This window comes from Portunus trituberculatus, chromosome 40 (assembly GCF_017591435.1).
Source record: "Portunus trituberculatus isolate SZX2019 chromosome 40, ASM1759143v1, whole genome shotgun sequence".
NCBI classification, from domain to species: domain Eukaryota; kingdom Metazoa; phylum Arthropoda; class Malacostraca; order Decapoda; family Portunidae; genus Portunus; species Portunus trituberculatus.
The window spans coordinates 15,874,681-15,900,726 of NC_059294.1; the positions used below are offsets into that span (position 1 = coordinate 15,874,681).

The 26,046-nt window shown below is 39.5% G+C and overlaps 1 protein-coding gene across 2 annotated transcripts in view; it reads right to left on the bottom strand.

Moving 5' to 3' along the window:
* Nucleotides 1-2,755: 2,755 nt before the first annotated feature.
* LOC123516195 overlaps nucleotides 2,756-26,046 on the bottom strand; it is a 43,776-nt gene continuing 20,485 nt past the window's right edge. For both annotated transcript variants that reach the window (XM_045275385.1, XM_045275387.1), the window contains exons 4-7: nucleotides 22,503-22,692; nucleotides 22,066-22,172; nucleotides 13,171-13,301; nucleotides 2,756-4,209 (exon numbers count right to left, since the gene is read on the bottom strand). In XM_045275385.1, coding sequence (XP_045131320.1) covers nucleotides 3,759-4,209; nucleotides 13,171-13,301; nucleotides 22,066-22,172; nucleotides 22,503-22,692 — 879 coding nt within the window. In that variant the 3' untranslated portion in view covers nucleotides 2,756-3,758. The remainder of the gene's footprint in view (nucleotides 4,210-13,170; nucleotides 13,302-22,065; nucleotides 22,173-22,502; nucleotides 22,693-26,046) is intronic.

Consider the following 26,046-nt stretch of genomic DNA (forward strand, 5'->3'; position numbering starts at 1 on the left):
TTGGAGCTTATACAAGCGGACTAATAACGATGCAGAAGGGTGGCAAAAACCAGTTCTAAAAACATGTACCTCTTAATGAGTATTCTACATAACAAATCTAGTAGAATTCCTTAGATTGTAAAATTAGTAAAACAAAAGAAAATGTATACATACCCAAATCAATAACAGACTTATAGAACATAGCAAGAATAGTATTTTGAAATTTTAGATTTCTTAAAATTCTCAGAAAGTTAATTCTCTGCATACATTTGCCATACACCTTCTTTGTGTTTACATCACCAGTTATTTTATCATCAATTTGCACCCCTAAATATTCATAATCGTGTACAATTTCTACCTGTTCCTCTTTAATTACAAGATTTTGAGTACACCTCTCCCTCTTACGAAAATCAATTAACATTTCCTGTCTTTTTTACATTTAAATTCAAATAATTATCATCACACCATTTAACAAAATTATTTACTTGAGAACTAGGTAAATATGGAATGTTTTGCTGCTGCTTTATTCTTAATGTAAGCAAATATAATTCCTAATTAAGTAAAAAAAAAAAAATGATGCTATAAAGCAGCCAGCTGCTGTTTGTCACCAGCACTGGTTATTTGACAAGTGGTAGCAAATGCACCGTAGTCATACACCTCACTGCGCACAGCGGTCAGAGTAGAGACCAGCAAGCATGGTACAATAACGAGAGACAGGTAGACGCACGAGAGTCTTGAACTCACAGCCCTACTGGTAAGTCTTCTGAAACGCTGTTTCTGTGACGTCATCCATTCGCCTAGCCAGCTCTGATCGCGATAGTCTGCTACTCAATAAATCATGAATGATTAATATAAAACTTTTTTCTATTCATGAGCCATTAGTTATGCAGTTGAAAATTAAATATGATACACATGATACACATTAGTGATTGAATGTTGATGATATTTCATAGCGATAGACAAGATATTGTACAGATAAAGACATGTCAGATAGCCTAGTAGATGTGGCTCAAAAACATTGTTAGTGGATTTTTCAAGCCATATACATTATGCATAATTGCATAATGCACATTGATTTCCTCTGATTCTCTTCGACTTCATGTACCTTCGTCGTCTTCCTCAGCACCTCACTGTTCTCTCTACATATAAAACTACAAGAGGCTAAAGGCTAATGCACGTATGAGTCTAAAGGCGATCCACACTATACAGGAACGGTCACGCTCTGTTTACGGTGCTGTCACATACTAAATGCATTTCAGTGGGGACCGTAAGCCATTGAAATGCATGTAATATGAATGGACCGTGAGTGCATACCGCTATTTAAACGTGGCAATCCATTCCTTTAGCTTGCATCGGCCCTAAACTATTCACACTTCATATAGGTACTTTATTCTTGAGTGTAAACCCATGGTACAATAACGAGACATCAAAATGTTATTGTACCATGGTACAGTCAGTAGCCTGTAAGGCTGGCATAGCCTGTAAATTATGGACTAGGTCTAGGCTACTAGTAGAACTAATTTCGTTCATTAAGCATAAGCAGATTATACAATTTCTAATTTGGAGTGTTGAAACTGATCAGATTTAGCCAGTAAATCTAAGTTTCCTTACCTGTATTTTCTGCAGAAAGGCCACTTCCATTATCGTGTCCACGAAATGGCAGATTTTGATCAGGGACTGCCTCAGTTTTTAGATCCCTCCAACTCCTTGGAACTGGGGAACCTAATAACTCATATTTCAAATTGCGCTTAATTTGGGCGGAACTAAAATGTTGCTCACAAATCACGGCATTAATTACGTTTACTGTGTCAGCACGATAGCATTTTTGGAGCCACTGTCTTGCGATGGTCTTGTTCTTGGGGAATTTATAATATTTAAAATTACTAGACTTGGCAGGCGTGCATCCATACACTGCACAAGGTCTAGCTTTGCCCATATTAACAAGAAATTAATATTAAGGCACATGAAACATACAAACCAAGATCAAATTCTGCCACACGTGTATACTCACTCGAAAATATGGAGTTGTTTACACGACCGGATGACGTCACTGAGTCAGCTGGTGGTTCCAATAATGTTCTCGTGCGTCTACCTATCAAAAAGTTATTGTACCATGCCAGCAAGGATATGAACGCCCGTCACGGTCGGCGACCACTTTATAAATGACTTCTTTTACTACTAAGAGATCCCCATACATATATTTTAGTAAATTTCGACTGCCAGAGACGTATACTTCCTCAAAATAGGTATACTGAATGATATACTAAACTATGTTAAGTTTTTGGGAAAATCATGATTGTCGGAGCGTTTTCCCCATTGGAATTGTACTGGACGAGGAGATCCTCTCCCTGAAGGCTCGGCGTGCGGTACGATATCTTGGGAACTTTCCCATTTCGTCATGGTGGGACACTTCTTCATGCCACACCGGTACATAGCACCCCACCAATGGTACATGTAAGCCTAAGCAGTGGTACATAATTATAGAAGCCAGTACAGTACATAACAGCTAGCATTCGTATAATCATGTTTTGGGTCGACTTCCGAAAAGGGGGCTTCACTTTTGTGACGTCATAGCCTCTTCTTTTTTTTTTTATATTTCCTCCAAGCGTGTTACAGCGTGGGCGTGGTTTGTGATGAGCCATGTGCGGCCGCGGATGGATGAATATCTCATTGAAAAGATGTAAATGCTTATCTAAGTAAGATGTATATATAACAGTGTCATGTACTACAAGTAATGTAAGTAGCATATAGGAAATAAAAATTGAAAATCGACAAAAATGGTATTTAGTATAGTGCTTGCACTATCTTTAATTAGGCGCATACCTACGTCATTCGTACTAGTACAAAGCTGTTACAAGGCTCAACCCGAGAGAAACTGGCAGAATCTGAAGTTAGATTGTTTATATTTTTTTATTTATTTATTTTACTTATTTTTTTTCTTTTTTGCGAGTTTGTTCAAATTTCAGAGCACTGTTCTGGGTGAACATTAAACTTCCGCAGATTAAAAGTTTCAGACATATAGTATAGTGAGAACACTATAATAAGGTAAACATACAGAGTAAGTGTGGTGTGCCCAATTTCGCTGCTAAACTAAACATTATCGTCGTCGTCGTCGTCGTCGTCGTCGTTGTTGTTACCAATATTATGTTTTATTTTCATAATTATTTATTATTTACAGTGTATTATTGTTTCTATTCCTATTTCTCGAGCATGAGAATTATACTTACAGCATTAGACCTTGTAACCACACTCATCAAGCTTCTTGGCTACATATACCAGAGAAGGTTAGCAACCATAGTCCCCATGTAGGCGACTATCACCTCATCAGTGGAATTTACAGGATTCTCAAGCACCTTACCAAACCCTCTGCTGGACGCTGAACCCATATGAGTGTTCATAGTCATTAATGGGAGCGTCCAGTGATATATATATATATATATATATATATATATATATATATATATATATATATATATATATATATATATATATATATAAACTGATTGCATTGATGTTTTAGAGAAATTAGACCCCTATCCTTATAAATGTAGGTACTGAAGTCACAGACGCTCCTTTCAAGACGCGTAGCTTTGGCTGTGTGGATGGTATCAGGCTATCAGCTTTGGGATTGGCTGGTTGATGAGGGAAGAGGGCAAACTAATGAGATGCCAAATCGTCAATTTCATACAAGCTTAAACATGTTGAGTCATTAAAAACTACCTAATTTTTATAACCCGCATGGGATATTAAGACGGTAAGGCGTTAATTAAGCTGCAGGATCAGTGTCTGCGGCCCAGGTCAATTTGGCCTGGCCTCGCCCCCAGAAATAACTTCTCTTCCTCTGCCTCTCCGTCTTCTGCCATGATGCAAACTAGACTATAGAGTTTCTCACCCTCTTCTTTTGGCATGATGAAAACCAGTCCCCAGAGTTCCTCTCCCTTTCCTTCTGGAATGACAAACCAGTCTCCAGAGTTCCTCTCCTCTTCCTTTCCTTCTGGCATAATACAACCCAGTCCCCAGAGTTCCTCTACCTTTTCTTCTGGCGACACAAACCAATCCCCGGAGTTCCTCATCTTCCATTCTGGCATGAAGCAAACCAGTCCAGAGTCCAATGATCCTATCTTCTTCCACTTCCTGAGGCGCAGGCCAGACGTGCCTGCCTGATGCTGCCACCCACGCTCTGTATGCACACGCCGTGCGTTGTACCCGCCCCCATCTCGCTGACAGACTCTATTTGTACAGATAAGTGTGGTTTAAAAGTGCAGTTATTACCTCTGGTATATGTTTGAAGTTTTGATTATAAAAAATATTTTTGTGATTTTGCATGTGTAGCAGGATAAGTCAGATCCTTGGATATTTGAGAAAGAGATTTCCCTCAGCCGATTTAATTTACAGGCTTATTGTAATAGTAATAATAAAATTAATAGTAATAATAATAATAGCAATCATAATAATAATAATAATAATAATAATAATATAATATTAACATGATAAGAGAAAAGCAGCTCTTGATTTATGTTACATTCTAACACACCCAAGCAAGTGCCACTAATATTTGCATATGAAACGAGTGAGTGTGCACTCCAGTGATCACAGAAACGAAGCATAACTAATCATATAATAAACAAAGGGAAGTAAAGAAGAAAGATTGTAACAGTAAAATTTATAATGATGAATCATATAATGGGAATTAGTACATTTTCATATGTATACATTCACGTGTATATGCACATTCATGACAGTATAAATCCCTTATCCTCAACCCTCCATTACTTCCTCAAAATATTCATATATCCTACTTGCAGGTAGTTAGGGAGTACAGTAATGGAAACATTAGACAAAAATATGTGGTATATATTATGTACCCACATCAATCAACACTGCAGTTACAGCCACAGTGATAAATGTGAAAATTTGAATGAGATCTTTGTCTCTTCATAGATATTTGAAACATTTGAAAAATTTATTTATCATCAGTTCTTGTAAAAATATATGAAATAAATGTTATCATAATATGTAATATACAAAAAAACTAGCTAGCCTATAATAAACAAAGCTTTCCAGGCATCTCACATGGGTGATGGATCTCCAAGACTGACTTAGCTGCTTCATGTGAGCCAGTGAAGGTAGAAATGTGCCAGTTTTGGTTTGCAATTGTTCCCTTCTGTAATTTACTTTGTTAGGAATCATTGGATGTTGGTGGGTACGCCTTATTTTATTAAGCAATTATTTAAACATCTGAATCAAGTATTCCACAACACTATTCTTTACATCAGGTGTGTTTCTCCAAAACCAATTCGGGAATTCTCCTGACATGAACATATTCGTGTATCTATGGTTCAATTGTAGCAGTTCCACTATAGCTTTTTGTAGATGTGGACTTTGCCTGGCTGATATATCCAAGAATGCTTTGGGCATATAACTACTGATTATCACCAGCCAGTTTGGACCTATAAAGTTAATGCATTGTCCAGATGCAGAGAGCTGCAGAGTTTTCAGGCATCATTCACAGAGAAACAATAAATATAGTTTGTTTTGATGCTTAGCACATACAGTGCAGTTCCTGCTAGTTTTTCTATTTCATCCCCAATGTTACATCAATAGTCTGCTGTAGTAGCCTGTTATTCATCTGCTAAATGCCCAAATAACTTGTGTGTAGGAGTTTCAATCATGCTTTTTAGAGACATGTATATGTGGCTTCATGTTGTGGTCATACATGGCACATAGTTTGTAAATTCTCCAGCTTTCAAATCCTTTGGCATCTTTGTCATCATTTATTCCCTTTCAGGGCCATTGTTCTTTGGTATAGCAAGTAACCAAAGACATGGCTGTATCTTCCCATGACTCATTCAAAACACCACTCAGACTAGCTGTACTATTGTGTTTATTCCCAACATATAAATAGAGTGTTAGCTACTTCTGTAGTTGACCTGAGTCAGGAGGGAGATGATGCTGTCTGCCATGCTTAAGCCTCAGGTGAAACCGAACACAGTGGGGTGTAATGCACCTGCACGCCATTGCAGGTGAGACAGCACTATCCTCCCATCCTCTCTGTGGTCTTGGCAGTATTGCTGGTTCTCTGGGCTTGGGGATTGGCTAGACATCCACCTTTTTCAGGCGGGCAGTAGGTGGACCACCATCCAGGATACATTGAGTAAGGATAGCAGTGCAGTGTCCCAGGCCGGCCCAGCTTGAGCCTACATTGAGTATGTCACTCCATCTGTCCTTGGGGCTGTGTCGTGTCCTTTCCTCTGTGTCCTGGCCAGTTCTTAGGATGTGAAGGGCATCTATCACTACCTCCTTGCATTGTAGCTGCAGTTGCTGCTAGAGCTGATGTGTGCAGGCTGGCAGCTGAGTGCTGGAGGCTCGCGCAATAAAGTTGCCAGTGATCCTCTCAGCCTCCTGTTCGGGGTGTGGGTGGGTTAGGGGCTGGGTAGAGGCAGCACCCATGGCAGTGCATACACTTCTCCACAGCTGACTTAAGGAAGTGTGCTGGCTGAAGGTAGTGCACCACTGCAGCCACTTTGCCTCCTTAGCTTGCTGTGACACATCCTGCAGCAGCCTCAGGGTGGTTGGGTTTGGGTGCTTCTTGTGCAGTGGACATTGATGCTTTGGTTATGTTCCCTCACCTCCTTCCTGTAGAACTTTCAGTCTGGGCATCAGCGATGGCCTGTGGAGCACCTAGGGATGACAGCATCGGTTGCCCTCTGTATGGTATCACCCTGTCCTCCATCATGACATGTTTGGTCTGCTGGTTTTGTTGGCAGCTGCTGGCACTCCCCTGTAGCTGGCAGATGTTGCTGGGTGCCTCCTACTGCTGTGATGATGGCTGCCACTTCCTGAAGGAGGAGCAAGCCCATGTTGTTCTGGGTTGTGAACTCTGGCCAACTGAGGATGAGTCACCTCACCTCCTCCACCATCTCCCATACAATCCCATGCACCAGGCCATGCAATTACTCACCCAGCCCAGCCATGGGGCACTTGATCTTTGCATGCAGTGCCACAGGCAGGGCAATAGGCTATGCTGCAGGTGGCTTTGTGCAAGATTCCATGGCACATTTTTGTGTCCAGCCACATTGGCAGCTCCATTACGTCTCAGAAAAAGAGGCTGTGAGGGAGGATTAGCGATGTCAATGATGCTGGCTTCTCTTCCCATAAGGTGTTGTCTTTCACCTGGCCTAGCTTGGAGGGGGATGGGGTCCCTGAGGGGGAGGGCTGGCTGACCCATGCTGGCCTCCCTGGTGGTGGAGTGGACATAAAGCAGTGTTGCTGCAGTTGCTCACTATGGTGCTGGCCACACAATTGAATGTGCTACTATTGTTATTGCTGGGAGCTATCAACTGACTGCTGTTGTTGATGCTGGTGTCACTAGGGAGGCTGCCACATCCTACGAAGCCTCTTGGGGCTCTACAGGTTGTATGTGTGGTGTTTTTTTCCTCAATTGGGGCACTTTGCTGTAGTTGGTACATTGGTCTCATGTCAGTCACTGCACTCCTCTGTTGGGTGGGGCCCGCTGCACACTCCGCACCTGACAGAGTGCACACACCTTTACCTGCAGGTGGTTGAATCTCTGTGGCACTTAGCACCTGACAGGTTTACCCTGATAGGCTTGTAGTGTATACGAGCTCCAGCAGCCTAGATCCAGCTTGGCGGGCAGCAGTCCCTGATGCTCTATTAGTACTTACATGTTAGGGATGTTGTTGCAGGTTGTGCAGTCTCATGGCAGACAGCATGCTGGGATGGTTCTCTAACTCCATTGAGTGGGAGGTTTCATAGGTTATCACTGGAGCATATCCTTGTGTCTCCTCAGGCCTGGGTCAAGGAGCAACGCCCTGATCCTTCCTTGGTGAGTCACCATAAGAGGGCTGTGGAGGCTTTGTCCTTGGGAGTGAGGACATATTCCGTCTTGAGGTTGGGCCTCACATCCATCCTCAGTTCTGGGTACTCCACCTCCAGTGCCATTATGGCTCGGTATATGGACTTATGTTCCCTAATGGAGCCCAGCTTGAGCTTTGGCCAGGGATGGTTCTGGTGGCAGGTGGCACATCCAATCCTCCCTATTGCATCCAGTCCTGGTCCTGCAGCTTCTGCTCACCATCACTGAGTCCTTCAAAGTTGTGAGACCGCTCACTCTCAAGGCTGCAGGCAGCCTTCTTGGGGATCAAGTGTTTTATCGGGGATTCTGAGGAGGATAAATCCAATGCTCACTTCCCCTTCACAATTCCTGAACTAGTACCTAAAGACACCACAACACTGCTGGAGGCCATCATTGGCTCATGAAATGCATGGCTGGGCCCAGCACATTGCCCAACCTAATCTCGCTTGACCTGAACACAGCGAGAGCAGAAGTCACGCACATCTGTGCTCAATGGAGGTCAGGTTGAGACTGTATAATAGACATCTTGAGGGAAGTTGATTTAGCAACTGACTATTTAATTGAATTTGTGATGGGACTTGAAACTCAAACATATTGTTCTTAAGCAAAATCATGATACAGATAATAGGAATAGTTAATGGCTAATACTGTCAGTAAAATTAAATGTATAGATAGAAATATAGATACTATAACAGTTTTATAATTACTATGTATACTCAAAGACTAAAATATTATTTCCCATCTCCAGCAATCTTGGAGTCTTCCTGGACAACAGCTCAGCCAAATTATCATGGCCAACATAAGCATGCACACACACTGCAAACCCTCTAGGCTGAGGCTTCAACACAATGTAACATGTTATATTATTTTATACAAGATAGTAATGATATTTCATCCAGGTCTGAAAACATGGAGGGTTAATCAAAGGATGTTTGTGCATATGATGCTTGTGATGGCTTGGCTGAGCCATTGTACAGAAAACCTCCGGGTCTTGTCACAAGGCCAGCAGAAATATGAGAAGTTCTGATATGATAGATATATGTACAGGTTTAGTAGTGTCTTTAATGAAGATGGTGTCCAATTGTCAGATTGTTCCACCTAACTCTTCATAATAGTATTGTAAACATGGGCTAAATGGTGAAACATCACTCTGGACAATTAATTATCTATATTATCAATAAATCATTCATATGCTTATCTCTCAAAGTGTGTGTGTGTATTTACCTAGTTATATTTACCTGGTTGTATTGTACAGGATTCAAGCAAGGCTCATAATGCCCTGTCTCCATATCTCCACTTATCTAATTATTTTTTAAAGCTGTGCACATTATGTGCTGTAACAACTTCATCGTTCGATGCATTCCACTTTTCCACCGTTCTTTGTAGAAAACTATATTTTCCAATATCCTTCACACACTGCCTCTTCCTAATCTTCTTTGCATGTCCTCTTATCCTTTCAGCTTCTGTCACCAGCATCAGGTTTTGCTTGTCTATTTCTTCAATGCCATTAACTATTTTATACAGTGTTATTAGATCTCTTTCTCTTCTATCTTGTAAGGTTGGCAGTCCCATTTCCTTTAGCCTTTCCTCATATGTTAGATCTTATAGTTCCAGCACCATCTTTGTAGCTATCTTCTGGATCCATTCTAATCTTCTTATATTCTTTTTTCAAGCTCAGCGACCACACTACTGTTCCATATTCCAACTTTGGACATATCATACTCGTAATAATTTTTTCATCATATCTTTGTCCAAGTACTGAAATACCACCCTAATGTTAGTCAACATTTTATACGTTGTTCCAAATATCTTACTTAAGTGTTTTTCTTGTATAACCACTCTTAGATCTTTTTGCTCTTTAGTTTTGATAACTCTTAGCAGTTTTGCATCATCAGCAAATAAATTTATATAACTGTTTGCCCCAATGTGAATGTCGTTTATATAAATCTGAAGCATAATGGGGGCTAACACTGACCCTTGTGGTCCTCCGCTAGTTACTTTACCCCAAGATGAGTATGTATCCCTGATCTCAGTTCTCATTTCTCTATCCTTCAAATAATCTTTTGTCCATTCTAGCATAGTTCCTCACAGTCCTCCTATGCTCTCTAGTTTCCAAAGTAGTCTTCCATCAGGGACTTTATCAAAAGCCTTTTTAATATCCAGGTATACTGTGTTCACCCATCCATCTCTGTTTTCAAGTCCTGCAATAACTCTCGAGTAGAAGCTTAATAAGTTTGATACACATGGCTTCCCTGTCCTGAACCCAAATTGTCTGTTCGATATGACTTGCTCCTCTTCTAGAAATTTAACCCATTTTTCTTTGATAATTATTTCACACAACTTTCCCAAGACACTGGTCTGTAGTTTAGTGGTTCAGTTGCCTTTCCTCCTTTAAATATCAGAATTACGTTGGCCTTCTTCCATTTTAGTGGAACTTTCCCTTCAATTATTGAACTTACATCCAACTTATTCAATAATCTTTCAATATCCTCTTTGTACAGGGTCTGAGCCTCACAGTGAGCTGCATCACAATAGTGATTCCACTATGAGCATGAGCATGAGCCTTTGTAATCATGTCTCTAAAAAGTTGCCTTTGCTGCCATGGACAGGCCCTGACAACCTAAGTTTCCATGAGTAGATATATGAGATTAATCATTTAAGTCTTAAAATTTGCAATTGTATTACCTACCAATGTTATAGGCCAAGAACATAAAAGAAAAGATTTGAGGAAGTAAGTGTCCAAATGAAAATGTGGAATGATAACCAAATACAAAAATTTAACAGTGTTGAACTGCAAACAATTTTCTTTTGTGGAATGTGTATACATGTATTGCCTAATAAAGTTCTCCCCAATCTCATATAATTTCTATCAGTTGATGTCACTGTAAGGACATGGTTTGGTCACCCAATACTATGCCACAAAATGTATGGCATTTTAGTGAAGAAACACATTAGTCTCATTCTGATTCTGGTCAGTAGACATACTTAGTATACTAATACTGCTGGCACTTGTCTACAAAGGTGGGTGTCATTGTGATAAGGTATCCTGATAATTTAGCACAAAAACAATATTGGGTTATCTTTATATAATTATTAATATTTCCTCACTGTATCGATTCATTAATATAACCAATAATTTTTATTCCAAATCAGTGATATTCTATGATTTTAGTTTTTTAGAACATGAGCATGTTGGAAATTTTTAACTCAAAGTCAAATGTAGCTATTTTATTTGAAACTAGCTTTCATTAGTGAAAAGACAGGATAAACATTGATTCAGAAATTTTTCCAAATTTTTGTAAGATTTCTAAGATCAAGATGAAAATAATGATTTGGCCTTATTATTATTAGTTAAATTATCAATATTGTTATCAGTAATATAAAAAAAATATATTTTTATCAAATTATCATTATTGGGTTGTAGATTTAGATCACTGGTTATCAATCATCATTTATCACTAGTGATGCTATTGTTATCAATTTATCAGTTATTGTGATAATTTTTTTTCTCATTATCGTGCCCCACTAAGCTTGTTTAGTCTAACTCTACTGACCATTAGAATACTCAAGCCTCTTCACCTCGACAAGGTTGTGTTCCTAAGAAGAGGAAAACAGTGTCATGTTTTATACCAAAACACTTACTCTCTAGTGCAACTTTTAGTTTTACTACTCTATAGCTGTAGCCTCTCCTACACAAGGCCTTCTTCATTTTCTCACCCCTATTCTGTCCACCTCACTCATGCAAGAGTTAAGCAGCATTCTCAGTCATTCATCCCATTCTCTGGTAAACTCTGGAACTACCTGTCTGCTTCTGTACTTCCATCTTCCTATGACTTGAAATTTTCAAGAGGGAAGTTTCAAGACACTTGTCCTTTGGTTTTGGCTGATGCTCTTGAGACTGTACAGGGCCAGCACTTCAATGGACATTTTCGTTTTACTGCAATTTTATATATATATATATATATATATATATATATATATATATATATATATATATATATATATATATATATATATATATATATATATACATTGCATGTGACATATGTAATTTGTGGCTGCTTATCATCAATGTTGTTTGTCATACCTCAGCACTGTACAACATAACTGGTTTGTGACATGTAGTAAGTTGTGGCTGCTAGTCATCAATGTTGTTTGTCATACGTCAGCACTGTACAACATGACTGGTTTGTGACATGCATTGTATATGTTTAGCCAGTTCATTATTGGTCTTTGGTTGATAAGGAAGCTTGCACTGTCTGTACATTTCCTCTTGAATATTGATTCTGAAAATTACAAGAAAATTTATGACATCCAGTTAAAGTTAACTTTATATGAGCAAAGAAAATGTAATTCTTTTTCCTTCAAACTATTCTGGAAGGTAAAATTAATAGTATCAGGCATATATTTTTCACCATTGGGTAGATTAGTGTTCTACTAACTCAGCCAGTAAAGACTATGAAATAATTACTTTTACCATCTTATTTTTCAGATCTTCACCTCTATCTGCCTTGCCATCTATCTGTCTGTCATATTATTTTGTTTAGGAGTGTTCTCCAGGTAGTTGTGTTCCCTACCTCTCCTGTACTGACATCTTCAGCTTTGCTCACATACAGTGATGGCTGGTGAAGAAATAGAATGGAGGGACTATGTCACTGCAAACTTCACACAGTAATATAACAATTATAATTGAAAGAAAAATTGTAGAAAAATACACAAAGGATTTTATAAACATATAGTTGTACTGTATAACATAATGTAAACATAGGCCTTGAACCAAGTGTCTGTAGAAGCAAGCTCCAGGCTGAGCTGCACCAAATGCAGTTCAACATTCTTAGATGTAGCACCAAAAGGTCCTGAATTATTGTACAGCATGAAACTTCTATTTTTGTCTAGTTTTATTGTAATTTTTAAATATCTAGTTATAAATATTTTGAAAAACGTAACATGTATGGACTTTTTGTTATGACATAATTTGTTAGTTGTGTGTTATTCTAGTGTGAGAGTGATGGAGTCGTACACCTGGTAGAGTGTTCTGAAAGATTAACTCATTGCTGCTTTGGAGCCAAGTCAGTTAATCTGACCTTATGACTAGCTGGACCCAGTGGCCACAAGAGTGGAGCTGGTCAGTCTCATCTCAGTCCCCACCTCTGCAGCACACACATTAGCTCAACAAGGTACAGCTACATGTGTGTGATGCCCAAATAAACCACTCAGAAGACAACTGCTATGAGTGTCCTTCCTCCTTGTGTGTATGTAAAATGATCACCACCTTTGGAGCTAGAAGGATACATACTAATTTGTTAGAAACTCACTTTTCTTGCAGTAGTGGTGACCTCATTTCTGTATTACAAGGTGAGGGAGAGTAGATGTTTTCTGTCTGATGCCCAGCTGTCAATTGTTTTGTGTTTGAGTCATGTTTCCTGTTATGGCTGACATCATGATTCTGAAAATGTATAAAATTTGTTCATTTTTATTGATCTCACTTGTGTGGCTGCATCCATACGTCTTAATGTCAATAATTGCACTATATAGTAGTGTACTTTGTTGCTCTTGGTCCACTATTTTTTTTTATTTGATCTTATTTTATTTTATTTTATTTTATTTCATCTTATTTTATTTCACTTTATTCTTTTCATAATATAAGAGGATATATCCTACCAAGGGCCACAAAAATTGCAGTTCAATAAAAAAAAAAGGACAATAAATAACTGAGTGTCAGAAACATTGCAAGAGCACAATACCATCAAAGCTGGTGTCACAGCCAGGCAACTTCTTTTTTTTTTTTTTGCCTATAGTGCCTATAGGTCTACTTGAAGAGTATGGAAAGGGCTGTTCAGCTTCAACCCATTAGTAATTTTATTCATAATATTACCCATATTGGGGCCCATATCACCACCCAAGTGCATCTTTGGTGTAGCTACCTAGCTATAACTTGGGTATCATGGTGACATGTAGGTAACTTTAAACCACTCAACAAATGGCAAAGTTTCAAGGTGATGGGATTGGAGCCTACGCATGAACATCTGCCCAATCCCACGCTCACCACCTTATCCACATCACCATCGCCTCCCTAAACCATAGTGGTGTCATGTGAAAGGGTAAATCAAAAACTAAATGAGGTAACAAGTGTCTGACACTTGTTGCCACATGCAAAAGGATCGGTCACCTCAACTGCAAGCAACCAGTGACTGACACTCAGTAGAAAGAATTATGCCCAATTTCCTATTACATTGATATTCAATAGCAAAAACAAAATGGCACAAATTGCATAAATAACTATGGTAAAGGTAGAAAAGGAACAAGAACCTACACATACTCGCCTGCCTTATTTTCTAGCTTTGTCAGCTTGCTATAGCTCTATTACAGCTTTGGACATTTGAGAATTTAGGCCAAATGCTTGAAAGTTTGCCTAATGTCAGATTTTTTTGGCTTTAAGAAAAGACCAATCTGGCAACCTTCAAACTCTGACTCAACCCAGAATAATGTAGCCACTCTGTGTCTCCATTTGAAAGCTCCCATTGCAAACAATACCTAATAGTGAGTATTGGGAACATGTTAGTAGAGTACAATGCCTTCATGCTTGTGTTGCAGCTGAGCAAATGTGATGGCATCATGTGAAAGGTTCCGTTGAAAACTATTGGAGGCAATAGGTAGGAGGTAGTAGACACTTACCGAAACAATAATTTACTCCGAGAGAGATCTAATAGCACTAGTTCAGGGGGTGCTATGAACCTTCCATTAAAGCTAGTTGTGATCTCACTGAACGTTTCCCTTTGTGCCTCACAACTCAAGGGGGTAGTCACAGCCTACCCTCTAAAGACAACTCTCCTTCTTCACACAAAACTACATGCACTTACCACACATACACCCTTCACTTGAAGATAAAAATTTAAAAGAAAAATGGGAACTCCAATCAATGCCTCAGAGTCCCCTTCTGGGGAGGGGACCAAAAATGTCCCGAGGTCGGACACCTTTCTTGATAACGTCCCCAAATGCCTTGACACCTCCCTCAACTTTTTCTACATTAACTTCTGCAACATTCGCAGTCTTAGATCTAATTTTCAATCTGTAGTACACCAACTCTCTTCTACTAAACCTCATCTTTTTCTCACCGAAACACAGTTGTCTGAGGCAACTGACAGTAGCCACTTCTCTGTTCCTTCCTACTTTTTCTATTTTCATTTTCATTCCAAAGCTGGATGTTGCATCTATGTACGCAATGACTTAACTTGCTCTCGTGCCTATGCTCTTGAATCTTCCAAGTTTTCTTCATCTAGCTTCGACTTAACAGTCACTCTCAAACTAATTTCATCTGTGCTGTTTATCTCTTCCCTAACTCTTCTGACTATAGTAAATTCTTGGACTACTTAACTTCCAAAGTGGAGCACATTCTGTCCCTCTACCCTTTCACAGAGATTTCCATTCTCGGAGATTTCAATGTTCACCACCAGCTTTGGCTTTCATCTCCCTTCACTGACCATCCTGGTGAACTAGCCTTCAATTTTGCTATCCTCCATGACCTAGAGCAACTGGTGCAACATCCTACTCGTATTCGTGACCATCTTTGAGACACACACAACACTCTTGATCTCTTCCTCACCTCTAATCCTTCTGCGTATGCTGTCACCCTTTCATCTCCATTGCACTCCTCCGATCACAATCTCATTTCTGTATCTTGCCCTATTTCTCCAATCCCTCCACAGGATCCTCCAAAGCAAAGGTGCCTCTGGCATTTTGCCTCTGCCAGTTTGGGGGACCTGAGGAGGTATTATGCTGATTTTCCCTAGAATGATTACTGCTTCTGTGTCAGAGACCCATCTCTTTGTGCTGAACACATAACAGAGGTGATAGTGTCTGGCATGGAGGCGTTCATTCCTCATTCTTTTTCTCAACCTAAACCTTCTAAACCTTGGTTTAACTCACAATGGTCTTGTGCTATACATGATAGAGAGGTTGCCCACAAAAAAGTACTAGAGTCTTCCATCTCCTGAATCTCACGCACTTTATATCTCTGCCCAGAATAATGCCAAGTCTGTTCTTCAACTTGCCAGACACTCCTTCATAAGTAGAAAATGTCAAAAACTTTCAAACTCAAACTCCCCTTGAGACTTCTGGCATCTAACCAAAAACATCTCAAATAACTTCACTTCTTCATCTTTCCCTCCTTTATTTCATCCTGATGGCACCACTGCCATCTCTTCTGTCTCTAAAGCTGAACTCTTCTCTCAAACCTTTGCTCACAACTCCACCTTGGATGATTCTGGGCTTGTCCTTCCCTCCTCCTCCCTCTGACTATTTCATGTCTACAATTAAAATTCTTCGTAATGATGTTTTCCATGCTCTCGCTGGCCTAAACCCTCGGAAGGCTTATGGTCCTGATGGGGTCCCTCCTATTGTTCTCAAAAACTGTTCTTCTGTGCTTGCACCTTGCCTGGCTAAACTCTTCCAACTTTGTCTATCTACTTCTACCTTTCCTTCCTGCTGGAAGTTTGCCTACATTCAGCCTGTTCCTAAAAAGTGTGACCGTTCTAACCACTCAAACTACTGTCCTATAGCTTTAATCTCTTGCTTGCCTAAAGTTTATGAATCTATCCTGAATAGGAAGATTCTCAAACATCCATCACTTCACAATCTTCTATCTGATTGCCAGTATGGCTTCCGTCAAGGTCGCTCTACTTGTGATCTGGCTTTCCTTACTGAGTCTTGGTCATCCTCTTTTAGAGATTTCGGTGAAACTTTTGCTGTAGCATTAGACATATCAAAAGCTTTTGATAGAGTCTGCCATAAAGCTTTGATTTCAAAACTGCCCTCCTATGGCTTCTATCCTTCTCTCTGCAACTTTATCTCAAGTTTCCTTTCCGACCGTTCTATTGTTGCTGTGGTAGATGGCCACTGTTCTCCTAAATCTATTAATAGTGGAGTTTCTCAGGGTTCTGTCCTGTCACCCACTCTTTTTCTATCATTCATTAATGAACTTTTTAACCAAACTTCTTGCCCTATCCACTCCTACGCCGATGATACCACCTTACGTCTTTCCACATCCTTTCAGAGACGACCAACCCTTCAGGAAGTCAACAGATCACGCAGGGACGCCACAGAACGTCTGACTTCTGATCTCTCTAAGTTTTCCGATTGGGGCAGAGAAAATCTAGTAGTTTTCAGTACCTCAAATACTCAATTCCTCCATCTATCAACTCAATACAACCTTCCAGACAACTATCCCCTCTTCTTCAATGACACTCAAATGTTTCCCTCTTCCACAATGAATATCCTCAGTCTGTCCTTTGCTCATAATCTTAACTGGAAACTTCACATTTCATATCTTGCTATAACAGCTTCTATGGAGTTAGGTGTTCTGAGGCGTCTCTGCCAGTTTTTCTCTCCCCTCCAACTGCTTACTCTGTATAAGGGCCTTATCTGCCTGTGTATGGAGTACTCTTTGCATGTTTGGGGGGTTCCAGTCACACAGTTTTACTAGATAGGGTGGAATCAAAAGCTTTTTGTCTCATCAACTCCCCTCCTCTGACTAACTGTCTTCAGCCTCTTTCTCACAGCCGAAATGTTGCATCTCTTTCTATCTTTTATCGCTATTTTCATGCTAACTGTTCCACTGATCTTGCTAACTGCATGTCCCCTCCTCCTGTGGTCTCGCTGCACAAGGCTTTCTTCTTACTCTCATCTCTGTTCTGTCCAACTCTCTAATGCAAGAGTTAACCAGTACTCTCAATCATTCATCCCTTTCACTGGTAAACTCTGGAACTTCCTCCCTGCATCTGTGTTTCCGACTTCCTACGACTTGTCTTCTTTTAAGAGGGAGGTATCAAGGCATTTGCTCCCTAATTTTGGCTGATGCTTCCCTACATAAAAGAAAAAAAAAAAAACAAGTGTCAAACAACAGTGTCCAAGTGTCCGATACTAGTGTCCACATGTGAAAAGGGCCTAGTGTTATGTAAGCTTTATGACATGAGTTCTTGTATTTGGCCCATGTTGGTATACTGCATAGTTTTTAAGTTATATGCCCATGTGTTGAGATTCACACAACTCATGCACTACTAAACAATCTGACATTAATTAGTCGTGTGTGTGTGTGTGTGTGTGTGTGTGTGTGTGTGTGTGTGTGTGTGTGTGTGTATTTACCTATTTGTGTATTACAGGGCCCGAGCTAAGCTCTCTGTGTCCTGTCTCCTTGTCCATTCCTGTCATATCTCTCTTTCATCTGATTGACACACACCGCATCAATGACATGACTGCTCAGTTTATTCCATTTATCAATGCTACGATGCGGGAAACTATATTTTCTCACGTCATTTAGACAGATGTCCTTTATTAGCTTCTTTCCATGTCCTCGGAGATGATTACTTGTGGTCACCTTTATCAACTCTCTATCCAGTATGTCAATCTTGTTCACTAATTTATACATAGTTATCATGTCTCCTCTTGTTCTTCTCTCTTCTAATGTGGTCAGCCCCAGCTTCCTCAGTCTTTCCTCATAGTCTAACTCCTGAGTCCTGGTACCATCCTTGTTGCCAGCCTTTGTACCCTTTCTACCTTCTTCACATTTTTCTTCATATGCGGTGACCAGACACATGCTGCATATTCTAACTGGGGTCTTATTAAGGTACATAATATCTTCATCATTCCTTCATCTAGGTAGTGGAATGCAAGGCCAATATTTTGAAGCATGTTGTATGTTTTCCAAAAAATCTTGTTAATGTGTTTCTCCGGTGACAAAGTGTTTTGCACGGTTACTCCTAAGTCTTTCTCCTCATTGGTCTCTTTAATTTTCTCATCACCCAGTCTGTAATCCCAGTTTGGTCTGTATCTACTTCTTCCCATTTTCATAACATGGGTCTTGTCTATATTAAATTCCATCTGCCACTCTTTACTCCACTCATATATTTTATCAAGATCTTCCTGTAACTTGTTACAATCTTCCACATTCTTTACTCTCCTCATAATTTTAGTATCGTCCGCAAACATGTTCATGTAACTGTCAATTCCTACTGGCATATCATTAACATAAATCAAAAACATGATGGGACCCAGCACTGACCCTTGTGGAACTCCACTGGTTACCTTCTTCCACTCGGACTTCCTTCCTCTCACCACTGTTCTCATTTCTCTTCCCATTAAGTAATTTTCCATCCATTTTGCTAGTTTATCATTTACTCCTCCAATCATCTTTAGTTTCCACATCAGTCTATTGTGTGGTACTTTATCAAAGGCCTTTCTCAAGTCCAGGTAGATAGCATCCACCCATCCCTCTCTATGTTGTAGTATGTCAGTCACTCTTGAATAAAAACATAATAAATTGGATACACGATCTTCCTTTTCTGAAACCAAACTGCCTTTCACTCAGAATGTTTTCACTTTCTAGATACTCACTCCACTTAGCTTTAATTACTTCTTCACATACCTTGCACAATATACTAGTCAACGATACTGGTCTATAATTTAGCGGTTCCATTCTACTACCATTCTTATATATAGGCACAATGTCAGCTCTTTTCCACTCTTTCGGGACTAATCCTGTTCGTATGGAGGTTTCCACAATATCAAATATGGGGTTCAACAATTGATCCTTACATTCTTTTAGCAACCTCCCAGATATGCCATCAGGCCCCATTGATTTATTAATATCCAGATTGCTTATAATTTTCCTTACATCTTCCTTAGTAACCATGATGTCCTGCATTTGCTTTATTTCCGTAGGCCTTCCTCCCATAAAATGCTCCTCCTTTGTAAACACTTTGCAAAAGTTGTCGTTCAAAATTTCAGCTATATCTCCAGCATCTTCATATACTTCTTCCCATTTTTACCTTTTCTATTGCCTCCCTTTTATTTAGTTTTCCATTTATGAATTTGTAAAACATTTTGGGTCACTATCACAGTTTTCCACCACCCTCTGTTCATATTCCTTCTGTGCTGTTCTCCTTACTTCAACATATCTATTCCTTGCTGTTTTGTAGCCTTCTCTTGATAATACATCACTGTTTTTCTTAAGTTTCTTCCATGCCTTTTCTTTGTTCTTTTTGCTTCTTCACAATTTCTATTAAACCACTGTTTATTATTTAAAGTCCTCTTTCTGTAATATGGCACAAACTTTTCACAGCAGAGTTATACAAATCCATAAATTTATCGTATTTCAATTGCATATCTCTTTCCTGGTATACCACGGACCAGTCAATTTCATTAAAGAACTCCCTTATATGGTTATAATTTGCCCTAGTATAATTTAATTTTTCCTCCTGCGTTCCACAATCTTATTCGTGCTTAATTCTGTATCCAGCTCAAAGCTTAGGACATCATGATCGCTTTTCCCCAAGGGACATTCATGTTCAATTTCCTCTTTTAGAGATTCCCTGGTAAATACCAAATCCAACCTTGCTGCAACATCTTGTCCCCTGCACCTTGTTGGTGATCTCACCCACTGTGTCATCAAGTTATTTGTTGCTACCTTTAACAATTCTTCTGCCCACTCACCACCATTCACCACTTCGTAGTCTTCCCACACTATTTCTTTGCAATTAAAGTCTCCAACTATCATCACTCTATCCTTTCTGATGAGTTCTTGCTTCATTCTGTCTAGAGTATTTCTCATCACCATTTGGTACTGTTCATATTCCCAAGCACTGGTTCTGGGTGGTATGTATACTGTTATAATATTAATGTCCCTCTTACCATCTGTTATAAGCATACTTATCACTTCCTCATTTCTCTTACTATAGTTCACCTCCTTCACTATCAGATCTTCCTTAGTAAGAACCATTATACCACCACCTCCTTTATTTTTTCTATCATTTCTCCATACTTTGTAGTGTTTTACAACAAACCAGTCTAGCTTTATTTCGTGCCTTAGCTTTGTTTCCACTACACACATTATGTCCGGTTCGTTATTTCTTAGGTAATCCATACATTCTAGCCTCTTAGACAGAAATCCATCTTTGTTCGTGCAAGTCACTTTTATTCCATTCCTAGTCTCATTCTTCCATGTAATGCCTATTCCGTCTGTTTTATCCACCACTTCTTTAGCCTCCCATTTCTCATCCTCCAAAAAACTTGATCTTTTCCTCCTCTGTTCTTTCGTCATTCCTCTCTTTCACTTCAGATACTAGCTCCTTCATTTTCATTCTCATCTTGTGACATATTTCTTCTTATGTAAATTGTTTTGGCTTCCTCAGAGTCCTTAAGTTTCCAAGCCCTCCTCAACAAGGCCTCCGCTGCCACCTGAGACTTTAATTTCAATTTTAATGGTCTATTCTTGCCTTCCTCAAAAGCTCCCAATCTCACACTTTCTTCTACCTCAGCATATAGGTCCTCTTCTTCCACAGAGATCTTGTTCAGTAAAGACTTAATCTTGTCATTTTCCTTATCCCTCCTGTCCTGCCAGTTCCTGTTAGTTTCCTCCCACAATCCTATTATGATCACACATTTTTTCTTTTCAGCAATATCTCTCACCACATACTCATTTTCCTTTAGTGCCTTTACCATTTCCTCTGCGTAATCCCTTTATTTTCCTCTTCCTGCTTTTTTACTATCTCCCTAAACGACCTTTGTACCTCCAGATGTTCATGATTCACTTCTTTCATCCTGGTGTCAATTAGATTAAGACATTCCTCTTTCTCAAGTCCCCTTCGGATATTTTTATCTCCATTTCCATGAGTTTAGCCTTCATCTCTTCACATTGTTTCCTTAGTTGTTGGTTTTCTTTCTCCATCTCTACTTTTTCCTTCAATAGCTCTTTATTCGCTAGCGTTAACAAGTAGATCTCTTTCTTGAACGAATCATTCTCGGCTAGAACTCTATCCAGTTTTTCTTCTATTGACAAAATGCTTAGGAACTTACTTTCCAGCGCCTGGATTCTTGCATCCATATCAAGTTTCTGTAGTCCTTTTGGCGTAGTAATAAAACCTTCAAAGTCTCTAGTTTGCCTGGACGCCATTTTTATTGTTGTCAGCTGATTACGGCCAGAACGATCACCGTCCACACTCCCCTCTCAGGGATCACTCACTTTCAACACTAAGAGACAGTAGGACATTAACGGACACAAAGTTAGAGTTACCCGGGCCCTGTAATACCATAGGTATTTTCTTTCCTCCCGTACGCAGCCGGAGACGAGCCGTCCTCTCTCAGTGTGTGTGTGTGTGTGTGTGTGATGGTTCAACAGTTTAACAGCTTTAAAGGTAAAAAGCACTGAAAATACTTACCCTACACACTTGATTTTCACTATCATCTCTTTTGTGATGTTTATTCCTTTTCTGTTTCCATAGTAAATATCCTAAAAGTACTGCAAGGAAACTCATCAATGTAGTACCTGAAAGTTATGCAGGGTAAGTGTTACTTTTTTTATCTTTATCAAATTAAGTAAAACATAACATCATAATTCATCATTGGTTAAATAAATATCCAGCTAATTCTCATGCTGTTCATTACAGCAAAATTTTACTTATTGTTAACTCATAAGCTATCACACTTCATTTTAATTTCTAGTTGATTAGTTTTTTTCTCAACAATTTCATTGCATTTACATTGGATATCAGCATAGCTTAATCATTAGTATCATGTTAAATCTACATTAGCAAACCAAAATGTGGAACAATATATGAACAAGCAAATGCTCACACTCATGCTGCTGAGAACTTACTTATGAATAGAGAAATAATAATGATGGTAGTGGTGAAGATTGGAGGTTCCTTGGTGCCTGGGCTACATAAATTGTCTTCCTTTTCCCGAGTGTTAGGAACGGTCAGACGGAGGATGGTGCTGCCTCCATCACTTTCCACAACCATCACCGGCCTGAACGGTTGCATCATTTGCACCGGTTCTCTCTCTTCCTGGAAGAACACATTAATTAGTTTATCATTTACCTACTCATACCAATCTGATTCTCTCTCTCTCTCTCTCTCTCTCTCTCTCTGTATTTATGTAGTTGTATTGTACAGGGTTCGAGCAGGGCTCATAGTGTCCTGTCTCCATGTCTCCATTTATCCAACTTTTCTTTAAAGTTATGCACATTATGTGCTGTAACAACTTATTACTCAATGCATTCCACTTTTCCACTATTCTATGTGGAAAACTGTATTTTGCAATATCCTTCACACACTGTTTCATCCCAATCCTTACATGCCCTCTTGTCCTTGTCTCACCAGTACCAGGTCTTCCTTGTTTATTTTTTCAATGCCATTTACTATTTTAAAAATACATTGTTATTAGGTCTCATTCTCTTTTATCTTGTAAGGTTGGCAGTCCCATTTCCTTCAGCCTTTCTTCATATGATAGGTCCTTTAATTCCGGCACCATCTTTGTAGCTATCTTCTGGATCTGTTCTTATCTTCTCATATCTTTTTTAGAGTTTAGTGACTACACCACTGCTGCATATTCCAGCTTAGGACGTAGCATGCTTGTGATAATTTTTTTCATCATATCTTTGTCCATGAATTGAAATGCCACTCTAATAATAGTCAACATTTTATATGTTAATCCAAGTATCATATATGTTTTTGGGGGGTTCTGATTTTCTTGTATAATCACTCAAAGATCTTTTTTTTTTTTCCTTTTTAATCTTCATTATTTGTTCCTCTTCCATCAGATACAGGTAACTCGATTTACGCGTGTTTAATTTATGCATTTTTGTCAGGTAACTCGATTTATGCGTGTTTAATGTATGCATTTTTGTTAATACGCGACTGAAAAAATATTATAATAAATTAAATTTGCGCGATCGGTTTGTTTATACACAATTTGGCCAAACTGCACTTTCAAACTGAGTGCCAGACACAATTTCAAACTGCACGCCAGAGAGTTCCGCAGCTGGCTGATAGGAGGGAGCTCCGCTGCTCACCATCAAGGACGCCTTAATCTACATCCAACAGTCCTGGGAGCAAGTACCAAGAAAATGTTTGAACGGTATGTGGAAAAAACTGTGTCCACAGTTTGTGCATTGCTTCAAAGGCTTCGCTTTCGATGACGTTGTTTCCAATGCCAACAAGAATACCGTCACTTTTGCCAAAGATCTCGGCCTGGCAGAGGTGGAAGAAGAGGACATTGAACAGTTACTCCTGTCACACAGGCAAGAGTTAACCAATGAGGACCTGCTGGATATAGAAGCGGAGAACAAGAGATAACAAGAGGAGGCAGCAGCAGTGGCGGCAACAGACAAGAATGAAGGACTGGCCATTACAGCCAAGAGGCTCAATGAAGCACTTGGAAAAATAAGAGAAGGCCTTGCCATGCTAGAGGAAATGGACCCCAATGTAGAGCGGAACAGCACAGCGACAAGAAAAACCATAGACGCACTCTTCTGCTACAGTGATGCAAAAAGAATTTTCCAAGAAAACGCCAGACCACCATGCTGCAGTTTTTCAAGAAAACCAGTGGAAGATGTAGTACCAGAAGACCATGTGGACGATCCCGTGGAAGCGGTGGAAGCAGAGGAAGCGCAGGTGGATGATGACGTCCTTGACTCGGAGGTCGACAGCGACGGCAAGTGCTTGTGAGGGGTGAAGACATTGGCGTCCTGCGTTTATTTTTTTTTACTAGTGTTTACTTTTTTTTTTTATATTGTGGGGTTATTTTTGATAAGTGGATATTTTATAAAGTGGAAAAGCTTAGAGGAAGATGGTGACTGACTGTGGTGTGAGTGGTGAAGGCAGTGACACAGTGAGTGTTGTGTTTATGTATTCTTTGTTTTGTTGGTTTCTCTTATTTTTTGCTTTCTCTTATTATTTCTTGCTTTTCCCTTTACTTTAACCCTTAACGTACGGTGATCGTTTCGGGACGATTGTAGCGTCGCGTGCAGAGAGGCGGGGATCGCCTCGAAATGGGAAAAGATGACCTATTGTGAGGGAACATATATGTCTCAAGGCTCAAGAAGGCAAGCAAGAAAAGATGCCAGATACCTACAATTGCCCCAGGACCAATGGTGAGGGGGGAAGATTCAAACGTTTAGTACGGAAAAATCATGGGCCTGTACCAAGAGTCATGAAGGTTTAAGGTCGAGGGTAGAAGGGAAGGTAATGTGGTACCAAGAGTCGCTGTCATTATTGGAACGAAGAGCAGAGGGAAGGTCAAAGGGAAGGCATGGGTGCCCCCAAGATGTATTAGACTAATACATCTTGGGTGCCCCTGTGTCTTCCACATGACCTTCGAAGAAATATTTTATAATTTTCGTAAGCTGGAGTGACCAACGAATAGTATGAACTAAAATCAACATCAAGAAATATTTTCAATCTCGGAAAACCGATAGTTATGTTTCCACGTAAGTTACTATTTTTTTTTTTTTTTTTTTTAATAATAGTGAAGGATCGCCTTAAAATCGCGAGGTGGAAGAACGCAGTGGATCCAGAAAGCTCGCCACCTAGCTGTTTTATGAAGCTTGTTTTCGTTTGTCAGGTAAGTTACATTGTTTATTTCATGGTAATAAATATTTTCTTTAGTGAGCTCGTCATCCAAGCCTATTAAAGACCAAATATGTGCATGGGTTAATGGAGAATAGGAAGTGACAGGTGAACTGCCAAGAGATACAAAGCTGTCAAAGTATGCAAGGAAAAGCCAGTCACAAGGTAGGTATAAGCAGGTTTAAAACAAAATCACAAAGATGTATGTAGGGATGTAGACAGAATTTCACAAGCACCCCACTTCACACTTCACACAGGACTTCTTATCAAATCTCTCTCTCTCTCTCTCTCTCTCTCTCTCTCTCTCTCTCTCTCTCTCTCTCTCTCAACAAAGACAGTGAGTGACATAAACATTTGAGTGCAATAATGTTAAAGCTAAGTCAACAGATAACTTGTCACTGAGTTGGGTGTGATGTGCAAGGATTTAAGTATAGGTACACTGACAGCATCATAGTTCTCAAGATGTATAGTCCTGTATCCAAACCATTTCAGGCTATGATTAATGTAATTCATGATTGATTATACTAATGTGTTAACTGGAATTTTTAATGATATGCATACAAATTGTGGTCTCGCAGATCCCAAAGAATACAAATTTCTCAACTCTTGTAATGAACTACCACTTCTTCTTGATATGGATTTTGTAAGACAGTGATTTCCAATCAAATGATAAATTACCACTTTAGGGATAATGGAAGGATACAGAAAAAAAAGAAAGTTCAGAATTCTGGAAATTATGAAAACACTGCAGTCTGTAAAGTTGTTGAATAAAACCTGTTATAAGTACATAGT